Below are 16,287 nucleotides of genomic sequence, written 5' to 3' on the forward strand. Positions count from 1 at the left end.
AAAAAAAAAAAAAAAAAAAAAAAAAAGAAAGTTAACCATATTTTCAAAAACAACAAAAAATTAGAACAGTGGCATTGTTTCACATTTTTTATAAATCTCTTTGCTGTCTAGCTTTATATAGAGAGCTGAGTTCTCATATCTCCTTCTGCATTCACTCTGTTGTGATATCACATGTCACATCATTTCTGGAAAACCCTACTATATATACACTTGAAAGAGGATGAGAGTGAAAAAAGCCAGTAATGTCTTAGTAATTTTAGGATCATTGTTTTGACCCTGTGGAGCATCTGAAATGGTCTCAGGGATTCCCAAGGGCTTCTGAACCCACTTTGAAAACCAATGATATAACACATTGTTCCAAATTTTATTTTCATAGCATCTTGACTTTTATTTTCCTAGCTATATCCACATGTTCCCTGTGTTTACTTAATGCCTATGTTCAAATTGGCCCTTTTTTAAAACTTAAATTTATTTAAAGAGGAAACTTGCTATATCTCCTATAAATAGAAAACCAGTACCACCTTCCCATAAATAGTAAATACAAAACAAATAAGCAGTGAGAAACTTAATATACATTTTACAAGTTTATTTCTGGGCCGGGTGCGGTGGCTCACACCTGTAATCCCAGCGGGATGCTAAGGTGGGTGGATCACCAGAGCTCTGGAGTTCGAGACCAACCTGGCCAACATGGTGAAATCCCATCTCTACTAAAAGTACAAAAATTAGCCAGGTGTGATGGCAGGCACCTGTAATGCCAGCTACTCAGGAGGCTGAGACAGGAGAATCGCTTGAACCCGAGAGGCGGAGGTTGCAGTGAGGCAATATTGTACCACTGCACTCTAGCCTGGGCGACAGAGTGAGACTCCGTCTCAAATAAATAAATTAAATTAAATTAAATTAAATTAAAAGTTTACCTCTGAACCATCTAAAATCGTCTCTGCTTGCCATGGTTTGGAAAACACCAATGTAGAGAAGAAATAACAATGATCATGGTAGCTAATTCTAACATGCTACTTCATTTGTATCAACCCATTGAGTCCTGGCAATTACCGCTGTACAAGGCAGACAGAATTATTATACTGTCTTTCTACAAAAAAAAAAGAAAGAAAAAAAAATCTCTGAAGCACAAGGAGGTTGAAGAAGTTGCTCAGTGTTCCACAGCAAGTAAATTCCGGGGCTGGAATTTGAATCCAAGCAATCTGACTGCAGATTCCAAGATGCTGTCTTGGCACGTAGGAAACCTGGATCTTTGTTCAAGTCCTGCCATCAGTTGGTTCTTAGACATGTCACTGAATCTCACTGTCCTCATCAGTAAAATGAGAAAGGTGAACTAAATCAATGTTACAAGTTTAAATGTCTGGTGCCCACGGGGACCAGATAGTTAAGGGGAAACTAGACCGAATGCAATGCAATAGGGAGTGGTGGGGATTTTACATCTTATCTGAAGAAGGCAGTTTCTATCAGTTTCAACTGTTTTTTATTTTTATTTTTTTATTTTTTGGCCTTTATTTTATTTGATGAGAGAAGATTGAGGTCTGGGTATTTTTGTGTAAAGTTTCCCAAGTTTTAGAACACTTGGAAGGGCCCGCCATGCACATGGGCTGACTGCTTTGTGACTTCTTGACTGGATGAGCTCCTCTTGACTTAGAGGATTTATGATTAAATGAGCTGTTTTTGTACAACGGTAGAAACTAAATCCAAATTACAGAAATAGGCAGTTTAAAACAATGACGAGAGGGGATAAGGACTTAGAACGTGGCTCAACACAGCCTACATAAATATTGATTAAGAGCTGGGTTAATTGAAAAGCCAAGGTACAGTAATAGAATAACAAAGTGTATTTCTTTGTGTTCCTTTTGTGTTGTATTAGAGTAAATCAGCAATATTTATCCAGTGCTAATTCTCAGTTTGCAGAGAGCTAATGTAATCATGAGATGAGCTTATTGAAATTCTTTTCTTAGACATAGAGACTTGCCCAAGAATGGTGAGTATTAGGAACTTTAGTCAGCACTTGCTTAGAATAGTAAATGCGAACATGTGATTTATGCCATTGTGTGCGCAAAGTAATGTTTCCTGAGACATTTTCTATATATATGTTGGCTAGTTTTTGTTTTCTTGTGGTGGGAGGGGGGTGTTGGCTTGTTGTTTCCCCCTCCTCTCCTTATCAGATTTCCTTCTATGGCGTTTGACAATGTTGCAGGGCCAGTTTCTCTGTGAATCCACAGTAAAACATACTGGTGGTTTCACAATTAAGCCAAACTTGGGTTTATGGCTTATACATGTTTATGTGAATTCCTGCATTTGTTTTTATGTGTGTGTGTATATTCATGAAAGATCTGTTTGAGAGAGGAAGAAAAAGGGAGGATAAAACCTATAGACTGAATCATAAAAGATGGGTTTATTCATTAATGACATCATAAGGATAGTATTTTCTCTTGGTTAATAAATTATTTGTTTGGAGGGTGTTGTAAGCCATCCAAAGATAGTCATGCCATTTCTTGGAAAAGATCTGAAGCAACTAGTAATTGAAATGATAATCATTTGATCAGAGAGCTATTTGAAAATAACACTCATCTACAAACTTGTCTCTTCTGGGAAACCGTATGTAGTCAAAATGTTGCCAAATTCTCTCTTTACTAATGTTGAGACTGATACACCTAATTATTTTCCAGTACATTCTAAACTTGATTTCTGCTGTGCCCTGTCCAGAAGCTGTTCCCATATGCTTTGAAACAATATCTAGCCTGACTTTATTCTGACATTTAATAATCACCATGAAAATAGCTATAAAATGCATGACAACTACAGATCTTTTATTTCAAGAGGATGGTGTGGTGAATCTGAGGGAAATCATCCATTGAAATGGTACTTTGTAATAGGCCCCATTGTTTATAAAGTACTCAAATTTTTTCTTGAGCAGAGAGGATAAAAACAGTTTCCCACTTTGTCTCCCATTTAGTGGTAGTTCATATTTAATCATGATAAGGGAAAGGATTCCATTACTGAAGTTTTACTTTTCATTTTTGATACAGTATTTGTTACTCTGCTGCTGCCTAACAGACTTTCTTCTCAGAAGCAGCTTGGAACACAGTGAGGAAAATTGAAATTTTAGATTCTACCTTAAAACATAAAAAAAAAAAAAAAAAACCCTCAACCCAGGGCTTCTTATTATGTGAAGCTTATCCTAATAACCTTTTTTTGTTCGAATTGGAGAAGTGTGTGTGTGTATGTGTGTGTGTGTGTGTGTGTGTCGGTGGGGCAAGAGGAGGAAGAAAAAGTCATGTTTGGGGAGGAGGAAAAATTCCTGTTTAACAGCAAAATTAGCCAAAATCAGTTGTGAATTCCTTTTGTTTAATAGGTTTGAAACATCTTCCTGTTGTTGTTTGTCAAAAATATTTCTAAGATTTTGTAAGCTTAGGGGTTTTCACAGCTAAGCTTTCTTCAGAAATGTGAAGTAAAAAAAATGAAAGAAGTCAGTTCAAGTTGAAATGTCAATGCTTAAATAACTTAAAACCCAGTGAGATGATCTTCTTGAGCCTTTTCCAAAGAATCTTCGGGTGAAGGGGCCTCCCTTTGTTCCATGTATGGATGTCTATTAAATATCTTGCTGGATTAATTCTGAGTCAGAAAAGTTGGTTGTTTCCTAGAAGCAATTAAAGATGCTTAACATTCAAATTTATGATTCAGAGGAGAAACTTACATTTCAACTACTTTTCTTAGATTCAAAGACTTTTGCCTCACTCACCCTCTCACCCTCTACCCCATATGTATTAAAAGAAAAAATCAGTTCATTTCTCAGCTTACAAAGTTTTTCAGAAACATGAGAATGTGTAAGTTTCTTTCAGTGGGAAGCATATAACATTTATGAAGTATTTCTTTTGGGATTACATCACAGTTTTATTTAATTTTTAGGACAAAAGTTAAATTCAATATTTGTATATAAGCCAAGGGAAAATGTACCATAAACATAGGAATTTGGGGGTGAGTCAGAGTTCCAAGAATCCTAGATTTACTTAGACCATTTATGTAGAGACAGGCTCACCATTAGTCATCTAGCTTTCACTTTTTACATTTGCAATTAATTACACCTAAAAACTAGCTTTCACCCAAGTGGTCAGCTAGGTAGAGTGTGAGCTTGGGCAACCAACATTAAAAATGGCTATTAGAATTACTGTCCTATTTTTAGATACTTTCTAATTGTGTAACAAATACAAAAATTATTCCATAACTAAACAACTAGCAGTGAAAAACCATTGAAATGCAGTGAGTTACTAAAGATTCTGTGTCACCAAAATGCACACAGTCTCCTTGCATTAGGTTAAACCACTCATATGGCATTTCAGGTGGGCCTTGTGGAGAGTGGATCATTTCCCTCAAACCTATAAATAACTGTTGTTTGTTCTTCCCCAACCACCTCTTGTAGGATGAAGTCATTGCTGTTTCCGAAAAGGTGATTGTGAAGCTTGAAGACCTGGTCAAGTGGGTACATTCTGATTTCTCCAAGTGGAGATGTGGCCTCCACGCTGGACCCGTGAAAACTGAGGCCTTGGGAAGGAATGGACAGAAGGAAGCTCTGCTGAAGTACAGGCAGTCAACCCTGAACAGTGGACTCAACTTCAAAGATGTTCTCAAGGAGAAAGCAGACCTGGGTAAATATGACTCGTACTTTTAAATCTAACGTGTGGGCGTATGTAGTAACTTTTCGGTTGTAGATTTTTCTGGAAACGCTATCATTTATATATAAATATATTTAAAATTTCTTTAACCTCAAAGGGGCCTGAGAATATGGATGGAGAGATGACTGGATGGGTAAGGGATGAGTGTTACCGGTTGGATCACAGGACCATTTATGTGTGGATCCTTGCTCTGGGGTGATACAGTGGTTCTGAACAACTTTCAGTGTGATGGCAAGGCAGACGATTTGATTATAGCACCTGAAATTTAATTAATAAAGAGTTGATATACTTGCTGTAAGTATGTAGTATGACATCTATTAACACCATGTCCCAATTTCATGTTTTACATTGAGTGGAAAACAAACTGAGGAAAAGAGATGACTTCCTCAATGTGGAGCAAGAGAACAATGTCAAGCCAGGGGATCCACTGGTTGGCAACCAATGGCATAGGTTTGCTTGATTCTTTAGCGTTCAGCGGTACCATCTATATCTATATCTATATCTATATCTATATCTATATCTATATCTACTTTTATATATATATATATATACATTTTTTTTTTTTTGCTTCCTTCCCTCTTCCACTGTAAGTTTAAAGGAGAACTTGGACTTTGGAGTAGTTACGCTGGTTGGTGTTTGCATACTAACTCTGCTGCATACTTAGCTGTGTGGCCTAAGGCAAATAATTTAACTTATAAGCCTCAGTTTCCCCATCTAAAAAATAAGGGAACTTTACAGGGTTATTGTGAGATGTGAGATAGAAAGGGTAGAGCACATTGACTGGCATAAACTAGGGGCTCCATAATTAATTATATTGCTTTTTCTTAACACTTTCTTCTCCAGTGACATTTTGTGTCCTTTCGTTGCTTTTTTTTTCCTTCTGTTTGTATTCGCATGTCATTCACTGATTTACTCTCCTAGCATTGCTCAAGACAAAAATTGTTGACCTCTGATTTAGACTAGTTATTTCCTCTTTAGGCAAAGAGGAACTGCGCTTTAACATATTAAGGCATCTTTTTCTTTCATTTGCGCACAATGCTGATTTTTGCAGTCCTATTTTATGCCTTAATGTGACAGCTTCCTGTTTTTTTTTTTTTTTAAACCCAGAACTTAACTATTACAACAAACCTAGGCAATTTATTTTAATTGGCATAAAGAGACTGAATAACACCAGTAACTGACTGTGGCTTTCATGTGACTCTGGTTTGTGATGAGCTGTGCTGTGTTTTGGGAATAGCATTAATATTTTCTTGCAGTTTGAGTTTAACTATCAACAGTTTCCTGGCATCTTTTGGTTGATGTCAGACGGGAACATTTTGGATATGGCAGCCTGATTGTCACGTGCACATTTAGAGAAAATTATTAAGCTAGTGGTTTTCCTTCTAAAGCCAAAGAGTTTTTAAATAGTCTTCCTATATATACTGTTACATCCCCCAGTTTTGTGAACACACAATGACTAGTCTTATGACTTGCAATAATGCTGAATAATACATCTGTTGTGTTACTTTCCTAATGTATGATCCAAGTTGTATTGCCATTGTCTTATGTTTTCCTTAACATTAAAACCTTTCTTTTGTTTGTTTAATTTTGTGTGTGTGTTATGGAATATACTGTTACTAATAAAAAATTAAACAGGAAACCCACAGGGGACAAAAGGATGTGTAGATGGTTAAGCTTGATGTCACACATATAAACAAGAGTATTTATAGCAAGGTTTACGTTTAAAATTGTGTTTAAAATGGATAATTTATTAATGAATAGGAAAATAAGTCTAACTTCTTAATTCCACCCAGAGAATTAAGAGGTTGATCCTCCTGGATTCTAAAAAATAGAAGGTCCATATTCTACCTTTTTGCAATTGATTCCAGAAGAAATTGGTTTATAGTGAATATTCACAGTACTTGCAGGTGGTTTGGCCTGGAAAATCTAGATGAGTGGTTTTTAAATCTAGTTGCTCATTAGACTCATGAAAGAAATTTAAAAAACAATACTGATTACTGAGTCCAGCTTCTCTAGATTCTTCATTCAATAGGACTAAGGAAAGGCCAAGGAATGTGTATTGATAAAAAGGTTCCAGGATGGGTGCGGTGGCTCACGCCTGTAATCCCAGCACTTTGGGAGGCTGAGGCGGGTGGATCATCTGAGGTCAGGAGTTCGAGACCAGCCTGGCCAACATGGTGAAACCCCTTCTCTACTAAAAATACAAAAATTGTTCGTGCATGGTGGCGGGGGCCTGTAATCTCAGCTACTTGGGAGGCTGAGGCAGGAGAATTGCTGGAACCTGGGAGGCAGAGGTTGCATTGAGACGAAATCATCGCACCATTGCACTGCAGTCCAGGCGACAACAGCAAGACTCTGTCTAAAAAAGGGGGGTTCTTAGGTTGACTCTGATTTTGTTTGTTTGTTTGTTTTGGTCTCATTTTGGAGACAGCTTTATGATCAGTGCTGAAGAAGGGAAAATAATCAACAGGAGAGTTGATTGGGAGGCTCTCCCCTGGGGAACAAGAAACACCATGTACTTAAAAATTTTTTAATGTAAAATACCCCTTTAAGGATAGAATTTAGGGCCTTGAAATTCTACTCAGTTGCTATGAACTGTGGGGAATTTGAGACAAATAGCTTTTGTAATTGGAATGCACACTGTGTTGTAATAATGTGGAAAGAGAAACAAAAACTTTCCTTAATGTAATGAGTTTCCATTATCTGCCTGATCTAAGGTTTGTAAGTCTACATTGTCAGGATTTATATTGAAGAGATAGGGGGTGTCATTTTCTTTACACATTCCTTTCCCCACAACTTTCTCTTCAGCCTCTTCCTTTCTCTGTCTATAACATCAAAATATTTGTTGTCTGTACTTTTCTTTCTCCACAGTGGTTTTCTTATCTCCTTTTCTGTTGGTCACACTGAAACCACCTCCAATACCACATTGTTAATGGAAATTCACACACTTATTAGGTTTTTCCTTCTGTAGAACCCTTCCAACTCCTCATTGTTCTTACCAAAGAAAGAAGATGAACTGTGAGATTATTTGAGACCCCCCCTTTTTTCTAGTGGAAGTAAGCAAAGAACGGAAAGATCTCACCTTTCTATGGATAAAGTAAAACTCCAACATGTTATTGTTTTTTAACTGAGTTACTTCATAGTGTTAAAACATCAATAATAACAAAATAATTAGATTGGTTCTTAGAGAAGGGATTTTAAAATATAAAAGCTCATTAAAGAACTTTTCTTGCTCAGTGTTTAGGTAGAATAAGTTCCCTTTAATCCCAGTTTGTGTCACTTCCTGTCTCTCTCTGAATAGTTAAAAAAAAAACAAGAATGTTCTCACAAATGTGTGTCTGCCAACAAATTAATACTCCACAAAGAGAAACTCTGCCCCACATGGCAGCTTCCAATAAATGCTCTGATTCAAATCACAACTCTTTCATTTTTTTTTTATCCCCTTCCCCCTTGAGGGAGCACATTTAGACAATATTTGAGGATGTCATCTTTCTGCTTTTTAAAACTCTCTAGAGTTTTCATTTTAAGACTCTTAATGGTTGATGACTAAAACTACAGATCTGGATAGTGGAAAAACTAATAATCTTAAAAAACACTTCTGAGATGTGGTAAAGTGCATTCATTCTCTTCCCTCCTCTTTGTCCTTTTCAAAGAAAGAAAGTTCAATATGAAACCAATGCAAATTATGACTTTACTCAGTGAGATATTTTACCTTCTTTCAGACTGTTTCATACTGAAGTTTATAAAAAAAAAAAAGAAAAATAACTATGTTAAAATAGGAGGGTTAAGGAATGTATTATTCATAAGCATAATGAACACAAGAACCTGTTTTTCCAGAAGAATTGGGTTGATTAAATCATTCACCACACAAGCCTCTAGTTATTTATTTTTGTCTTTAGAATTACAGTACTTAGCTTTTATAATAAAGTGGACTTGATACCCATATTTGGTATGGCAGTTGAAAGTAGTCAAATGAAGAATTATTTCGTTTTACAAAATTTTTAGCAAGTAAGGAATATAAACACTATCAGTTAAACATAGCAAACTTGCATTTTTTATTCCTTGGGCTATAGTTTGAAAAAAAAATCAAATTATTTTATGTAACACTGATTCTTACAGAGTTCCTTTAAGCGAAGTATGAAAGCTGCAGTGTAAGCTTTATTGGCCTATAAATATGTCATTATAGTTGGACTACATTTATATGCTTTGGATTGTTGTTTAAGCCAAGAAAATATGTCTCTACAGGTTGACTTTTTATTGAAGCCCTTTGAGGCATACAACAGAATGTATTTTAGGCCAAGGTTATTAAAACAGCATTTTCATTTTTTTGCAGCAGACTCATTGTCAATTATGCTGCCACAAACTGTCTGTGGATGGGCAGTTATGAATGGTTTCATCTCTAAATGTATCTTTAGAAAAAGAAAGAAAAGATAGAGGAGTCTGAGCTGAAATCGAGAAAAAAAAAAAACCCAAAGATTATGCGTGGGGGTCTGGCTGAATTTAATGATGGGAGTTCCCTCAGTTCAATTTCTGTTTCTAAATCTGTCCCTTCAAATTGAGAAAGAGTAGCTTCCCCCTTTCTTCTGTTGCTGGGACTTTCACTGTACTTTTTGGGAGTCAACAGCATGGTGGGGTTAAAAGAGCAGAGGGTAGGCTGTCAGGAGAATCTTGGCTCTACCTGTAGATCTGTCACCACTGGACGAGTCACTGGAAGTCACTGTATGATTTTTCACCTGAGCGCTCTCATGAATTTATTAGGATTTGAAGACATGCTTCTTACTGGAACAATCCTTCCTTCCTCTCTAGATTTAAATTTTATGTGTATTTTTTGTTTGTTTTTTCAGTGAGGAAAAATAACTTTTAATATATTAATGAGAGCAATGAATTCTTAATTCTCAGCCACAAAAAATGATATAATACAATGAGATTTCCAAAGGTAAAATAAAATAACTGTACTCAGATCATTGCTGCAGAGATAAAGTAAAATATTATTATACAACTCTAAAGTAACTTGAAAAGAATGCAACTGTTCAACCAAATGGCTCAAAGTAGATTTAAATTTTATCTGTATATTAAAGAGTCTTTGGAAGGTATTTGTTGTTTATATTTTACCATGGATTGCTGGTTTCACTCTGCCATTTTCCATAACACTGCAACTTGAGAAGCTTCTTAAATGATATATTGTTTATACATTCAGCTTTCTTTTGTCTAAAATGGGCAATAATGTGTACCTGGCTGCTTCTCATTGGATTTTTGAGAAGACCAACTGAGAACAAATCAGTTAATATCTGTGGAAACATTTGTGATATTGAAGTCTAAAGTGGTATTATTACTACATTATGATTATCAGAAGCAGGTTCTGTATGATAAGGAGCCGTGTGGTACAAGGTTGGCTTATTTGTCCATTTTGAATTTCCCTAATCACACACGCATTCTAGTGATTTAGTATAGGGCTTACTCTCATGATTGTCCCCCTCAATAGAAAACTATTATAAAAGTCCTTCAGGTTTTTGCTTGTTTATATGTACCTATATAAATACATATTATATATGACTATTATTTTAATATATATTTATTTCAAATAATAAATCTATGTAACATATATAACATAAACATTTTATATATTTATTCATATATTAATATATATTTATATTTTATAAACTTTTATTTCCTGAAAGTTCTGTCAAAATAAGCTGAGCCATAAGTGGCCAGTTGCATGGGACCTCTCAAATACTCTTAGTTAAAAATTAGCTATAGTTTTTGCTTGGAGATTCTGGAGGCTTTGTATTGCAAATGGTTGTTTCAGATGACTTTTGAGTTTGATATGTCAGGCAGCTTCCTGAGATGTGGACATGGGAAGGATTCTCACTTTTTGTGGAAGAAAACAGTATAAATGTCTGTAAAAAGCATGCTAAATGCTGACATTTTGTCATAGAGACTTTTCACTGCTAATGAATTTATTAGGATTGGAAGACATCCTTCTTACTGGGACAATCCTTCCTTCCTTTCTAGATTTAAATTTTGTATGTATATTAGAGTCTTTTGAAGGTATTTGTTGCTTGCATTGCTGGCCTAACTAGTATTTTTCTTAACACTGCAACTTGAGAAGTTTCTTAAATAATGTATTGTTGCACTATGCTATTCATGAATATCATGAAGAACCCTTACAGAACAACCTCCTAACTAAAACGAATTTGGGCTGGGCGCAGTGGCTCACGTCTGTAATCCCAACACTTTGGGAGACCAAGGCGGGTGGATCACAAGGTCAGGAGTTCGAGACTAGCCTGGACAACATAGTGAAACACCATCTTTACTAAAAATATAAAAATTAGCCAGGCATGGTGGCATGAGCCTGTAGTCCCAGCTACTCGGGAGGCTGAGGCAGGAGAACCACTTGAACCCGGGAGGTGGAGGTTGTGGTAAGCAGAGATCACACCACTGCACTCCAGCCTGGGCAACAGAGTGAGACTCTGTCTCAAAAAAAAAAAAAAAAAAAATTGGCCTTTATAGTATCCTTAAGTTCAACATAGAAACTGATTACATACAAGACTTTTCAAAGATTTGTAAAGATACTTTCCAAAGGATTTTCTCTCTGACAATATTGTTGTGTTAACCATGCATTCTTTAAAGAATTTCATCATAGCACAATTAACATTGGAGGAGATACTCTCCAAGTGCCCACATGCCTCTCATGATAAACCAAAGGACCTTTAAATGGGGTACAAGAATCTACATCCAAGACATTCAAAGTTTTCAAACAGCTTATTACCAGTATATCTTCTTTCTTTACTTCCTTCCTTCCTTTTTTTTTTTTTTTTTTTTTGAGACAGGAGGATCTCTCTCTCTTGCCCAGGCTGGAGTGCAGTGGTGCGATCTTGGCTCACTGCAACGTCCGCTTCCTGGGTTCAAGCAATTCTCCTGCCTCAGCCTCCCAAGTAGCTGGGATTGCAGGTGTCCGCCTCTGTGCCCAGCTAATTTTTGTATTTTTTTCAGTAGAGACAGGGTTTCACGATGTTGGCCAGGCTGGTCACAAACTCGTAAACTCAAGTGATCTCCCGCCTTGGCCTCCCAAAGTGCTGGGATGACAGGCATGAGCCACTGTGTCCAATCCAGTATGTTTTCTAAGAAACTAGGAATACATATAGTTGTAACACATAAGGAATAAGATTATTCATTTCATTTGAAATTTAAATTTTGGCTTGACCATCTAATCAAATAGTTGAATATTGCCCCGCAATAGTGGAAGAATGAGTGAGTAAAAGTGGCTCAAATAAGTAACATTCATTTATGCTGTCTACACTCAACCATCTCAGCTTTTCCTGCTAGAAAAGAGGTCTTTGTGAAATCTAACCAAGTCTGAGCCAATCAACAGCTGGTCATTGATACTGCTGCCCAGGCACTTATACTGCCGTCACTCATGAAGGCGCAATCCAAGTTAAAACCCTTTCATTTGGAATTTCTGTTGACCTGAGGATTTTCTAGTGTTTCCTGCAGCCACGAAAGATTCTTAGAATTCCAGGTTCATTTCTTCTTTTGATGACAAACTGAAGATGGACCATCAACTGAAAAGAAGTTCGTAGAATTTTGGGATTTATTCTTACGTTTCCATTTGGAGATGTCAGGGCAGAAGTAGAAAAAAAGTGAAATTGGAACTTTCTGTGCTATTTTTAGTATCCAGGCTACCAGTATTTACCTCTAGGATACAATGTATGTAAAAGGTAAACTCATGCTTTTCTGAAACTCTATAGAATTGTCAGGCTCCAAGGGGCCTTCGTGAACCTTGTTTTCTCCTCTTTCTCCTTCTAACAGTCTTCAGTCCTCTCTTTTCAGTTCTTCCCTAAGATGTGCTTTCAGAATCCCTCACCATCACAGTTACTCATCTTAGGATACACTTTAGGTGATTTTGTTTGTTTGTTTGTTTGTTTGTTTGTGAGATGGAGTTTTGCTCTGTCACCAGGTTGGAGTTGGCTCACTGCAACCTCAGCCTCCTGGGTTCAAGCGGTTTCCCTGCCTCAGCCTCCCAAGTAGCTAGGACTACAGGCATGCACCACCATGTCTGGCTAATTTTTTTGTATTTTAGTAGAGATGGGGCTTCCCAGTGTTGTCCAGGATGGCCTTGATCTCCTGACCTCGTGATCTGCCCGCCTTGGCCTCCCAAAGTGCTGGGATTACAGGTGTGAGCCACCATGTCCGGCTGAGGTGATTTTTTAATACCATTTAACTCATTTATATTGCAGGAGCTCATTTTTACTAAGAATCCTAGAGCCAGAATAGGAGTAGATTCTAGAGAAAGGCCCCAGTGATCCATTATGCATGGCCAGAACTCTAAGGAGCTGGCTTGGCGTCCTCCAGATACGACATGACATTAGCAAAACTACTGGACTCTTCTCTAGAGCTGTGTGGCCTTGACCATTCTATACATAAGAGCAAAATGGGGAAAAATATTTGCCATTACACTCCCTGAAGTTTGGTACCTGTTTTTTTTTTTATACACAGTAATACTAAATGTAGACTAGTATCTAATGAACATCATTGTTAATTAATATGGCAGCTACTGTGGCTCAATATCAATGTTGTGCCTTCTGAGCTTCTGTAGTTCCTGTAGTTGTGTACTCTAGCATTTAGGATAGGGCTTGCCCAAATTGATTTTTTGCCTCAATAACGGTCTACAGTTGAAGACCAGCTTGGTGTCTGAGAGTTTGTTTAAGCTATTCCAACCAAATAATATAAAAACTGACAAGTCTTCCCTAAATTATCGTATGTGATAGTTTAATCATGTTGTTCTCCTGGACTTAAGCTGTTCTTGTTTTTGTTTTGTTTTGTCTATTTTTTTCTGGCATTTTGTTTTTTTACAGCCATATCTATGATAAAAGACCATGGTGGAGGCTGGGCACGGTGGCTCATGCCTGTAATCCCAGCACTTTGGGAAGCCAAGGCAGGTGGACGGACCACTTGAGGTCAGGAGTTTGAGTCCAACCTGACCAACATAGTAAAACCCCATTCCTACTAAAAATACAAAATTAGACAGACATGGTAGCACACATCCATAATCCCAGCTACTTGGGAGACCAAGGCAGGAGAATCACTTGAACCTGGGAGGTGGAGGTTTCAGTGAGTCGAGATTGTGCCATTGCACTCCAGCCTGGGCAACAAGAGTGAAACTTTGTCCGCCGCCCCCCATACCCCCACAAAAAAGACCGTGATGGATAAGACAGCCAATTCATAATTTTGTTTTAGCTTCATTAATTTGAAATGTTAATTTCCCAAAGAACTGTCTGTGGAGATCGCCATCTGATGAGAAGATAATCAAAAGATGAAAGAATAAATTCTGTTGTGGTCCTATTCCTTGCTATGCCTTCAGTTTCTTGCTGTGTACCTTGGATTGACTGGAAGCAAGTCTTATGCAGCCTTGGCTTTATATAAGCTCATACATTTTCATTATCACTGATAGATCGCCAAACTTGGACCAGTAATTCTGTTTGCATTTGTGGGTCTATTGTGGAAGGACAAACCCAACTGATCCACCATGGTTTTTTTTTTTGTTTTTTGTTTTTTTTTTGAGACGGAGGTTTGCTCTGTTGCCCAGGCAGGAGTTCAGTGGTGTGATCTCGGCTGACTGCAACCTCCACCTCCCAGGTTCAAGTGATTCTCCTGCCTCAGCCTCCAAAGTAGCTGGGATTACAGACATGCGCCACCACGCCCAGCTAATTTTTGTATTTTTAGTAGAGACAGGGTTTCACCATGTTGGCCCGGCTGATCTTTAACTCCTGACCTGGTGATCTGCCCGCCTCGGCTTCCCAAAGTGCTGGGATTATAGGCGTGAGCCACCACGCCTGACTCCGACCGCCATGGTCTTTTAAATATCTTTGAGAATGCAACATTGACTCTGTACCTCAGATGTGCTTTTAAAATGAGGTCTGGCTGGGGACAGTGGCTCACACCTGTAACCCCAACACTCTGGAAGGCCGAGATGGGAGGATTGCTTGAGGTCAGGAGTTCAAGAGGAACCTGGGCAACATAGCAAGACCTGTCTCTGCAAAACATTTTTAAAAATTAGCTGAGTTTGGTGATGCCCAACTGTGGCCCCAGCTACTCAGGAGACTGAGTCAGGACAATCACTTATGCCCAGATGGACCATCAACTGAAAAGAAGTTTGTAGAACAAGGTTGCGGTGAGCTAAGATGATACCACTACACTCCAGTCTGGGCAACACAGTGAGACCCTGTCTCCAAAAATAAATAAGTAAATAAATAAATAAATAAAAATAAAATAAAAATGAGGCTTGATTCAGCAGTTCCCCTTTCAGTTGGAGGTGCATGATGCTTTTATTTTATCATGACTCTAAAATGTTTTTGTTTGCCTTCTACCTCTCACCTCATTACCCACTGTATGATTACTGACAGTGAGCCATTATTACAGCTGCTATCATGATAGCATCACCTTGGAACACAAAGCAGATATATCCTACATGTGAATTGATGTGGTTTTGCCCGTGCGTTCTGTGAGCAGGTATCTGATTTGGGCATTTACTCTTAATACTCGGTGGTATTGACACTGATTCTTTTGAACAATTTGTTTAATCTGTTGGAGTACTTTTAAGTCTGAAGTTCTGTTGCGGCACATTAACTTTCCTAAATGTCAGATTCACTCCTCTCCCGTAACATTATGTGTTTAAGTCTGTAGTTTATGCAGGTCATTGCAGAGGAAAGCTGAGGTTTGGACTTCTAGCTTATTTTAATAAATGTATTTATTTAGGACAGACTGGAATAATAGTGGGTTTTCAAAGGCTTTGTGAAGTGCTTCATGCACAGTAGGGGCTGAGCAAATAGTGCTGATGATTTCAGGCTTTTCCTAGTTGCCTCACTGTGTGTTTTCATTTGGTGTGCTTGGATGAAGTGGTGTTGCTTCTTTCTTCCTTAAAACCCTGAGCCTGTGCCTTGCCTAGAACTCTCTTTCGTTGGACAGCCCCACTTGCTTTTTGAATTCGTAACTATTTCTATTATCTTTTACTTGTGACCTTTAAATATTGGCATTCCACTTAGGATCCCTGTTTCTCTGCAAACTTCATGCCTACTGGATAAAATACAAATGTTACAGGAGTATCCAGTGAACTTCCAGCTTCCGTTTTCTTCTCTTTTTCATTAAGTGGCTTTCATTATTGTTATTTTTTGTTACTACCAATGTTATCCTTGTTTGTTTTAGAAAATATAGGCACTACTGACAAACAAAACGCAGAAAAATTAAAGTTGCCTATTTTCCTCCCACTCAGAAGTGCTGTTAGTATTCGTATATGTACCAGTGTATATGAATGCATGTATCAGTGAGAATTTATATGGATATTATTTTTCCTCATAAAAATAAAATCTACTGTTTGGGAATCTGCCTTCCCCCACTTAAGTTTGTAGAGAGGTATTATAAATATGCCCCCATGTTGTAAAATATCCTATACTGGTTTTTTTGTGTTTTTTGTGGTTTTTTTTAATTTTTTTTGGCTGCTGAATATTTCATTACAGAGGTGTTTCATACTTTAATTATTGTTAGGCATTTCAGCTCCTTCTGATTCCTTTGAAACTCTTATACCTATGCACATAGCCATGACTATTTCTTTATA

General features: G+C 37.5%; 1 protein-coding gene across 4 annotated transcripts in view; it reads left to right on the forward strand.

The window, feature by feature from the left end:
- The window catches only part of ARID5B (AT-rich interaction domain 5B), a 193,387-nt gene that overhangs the window by 34,576 nt on the left and 142,524 nt on the right, over positions 1 to 16,287 (forward strand). For all 4 annotated transcript variants that reach the window (XM_023205141.3, XM_023205144.2, XM_023205142.3 and 1 more), the window contains one exon: positions 4,424 to 4,649. In XM_023205141.3, the coding sequence (XP_023060909.1) occupies positions 4,424 to 4,649 (226 nt within the window). The remainder of the gene's footprint in view (positions 1 to 4,423; positions 4,650 to 16,287) is intronic.

Source organism: Piliocolobus tephrosceles, chromosome 9, assembly GCF_002776525.5.
Source record: "Piliocolobus tephrosceles isolate RC106 chromosome 9, ASM277652v3, whole genome shotgun sequence".
Lineage (NCBI taxonomy): Eukaryota > Metazoa > Chordata > Mammalia > Primates > Cercopithecidae > Piliocolobus > Piliocolobus tephrosceles.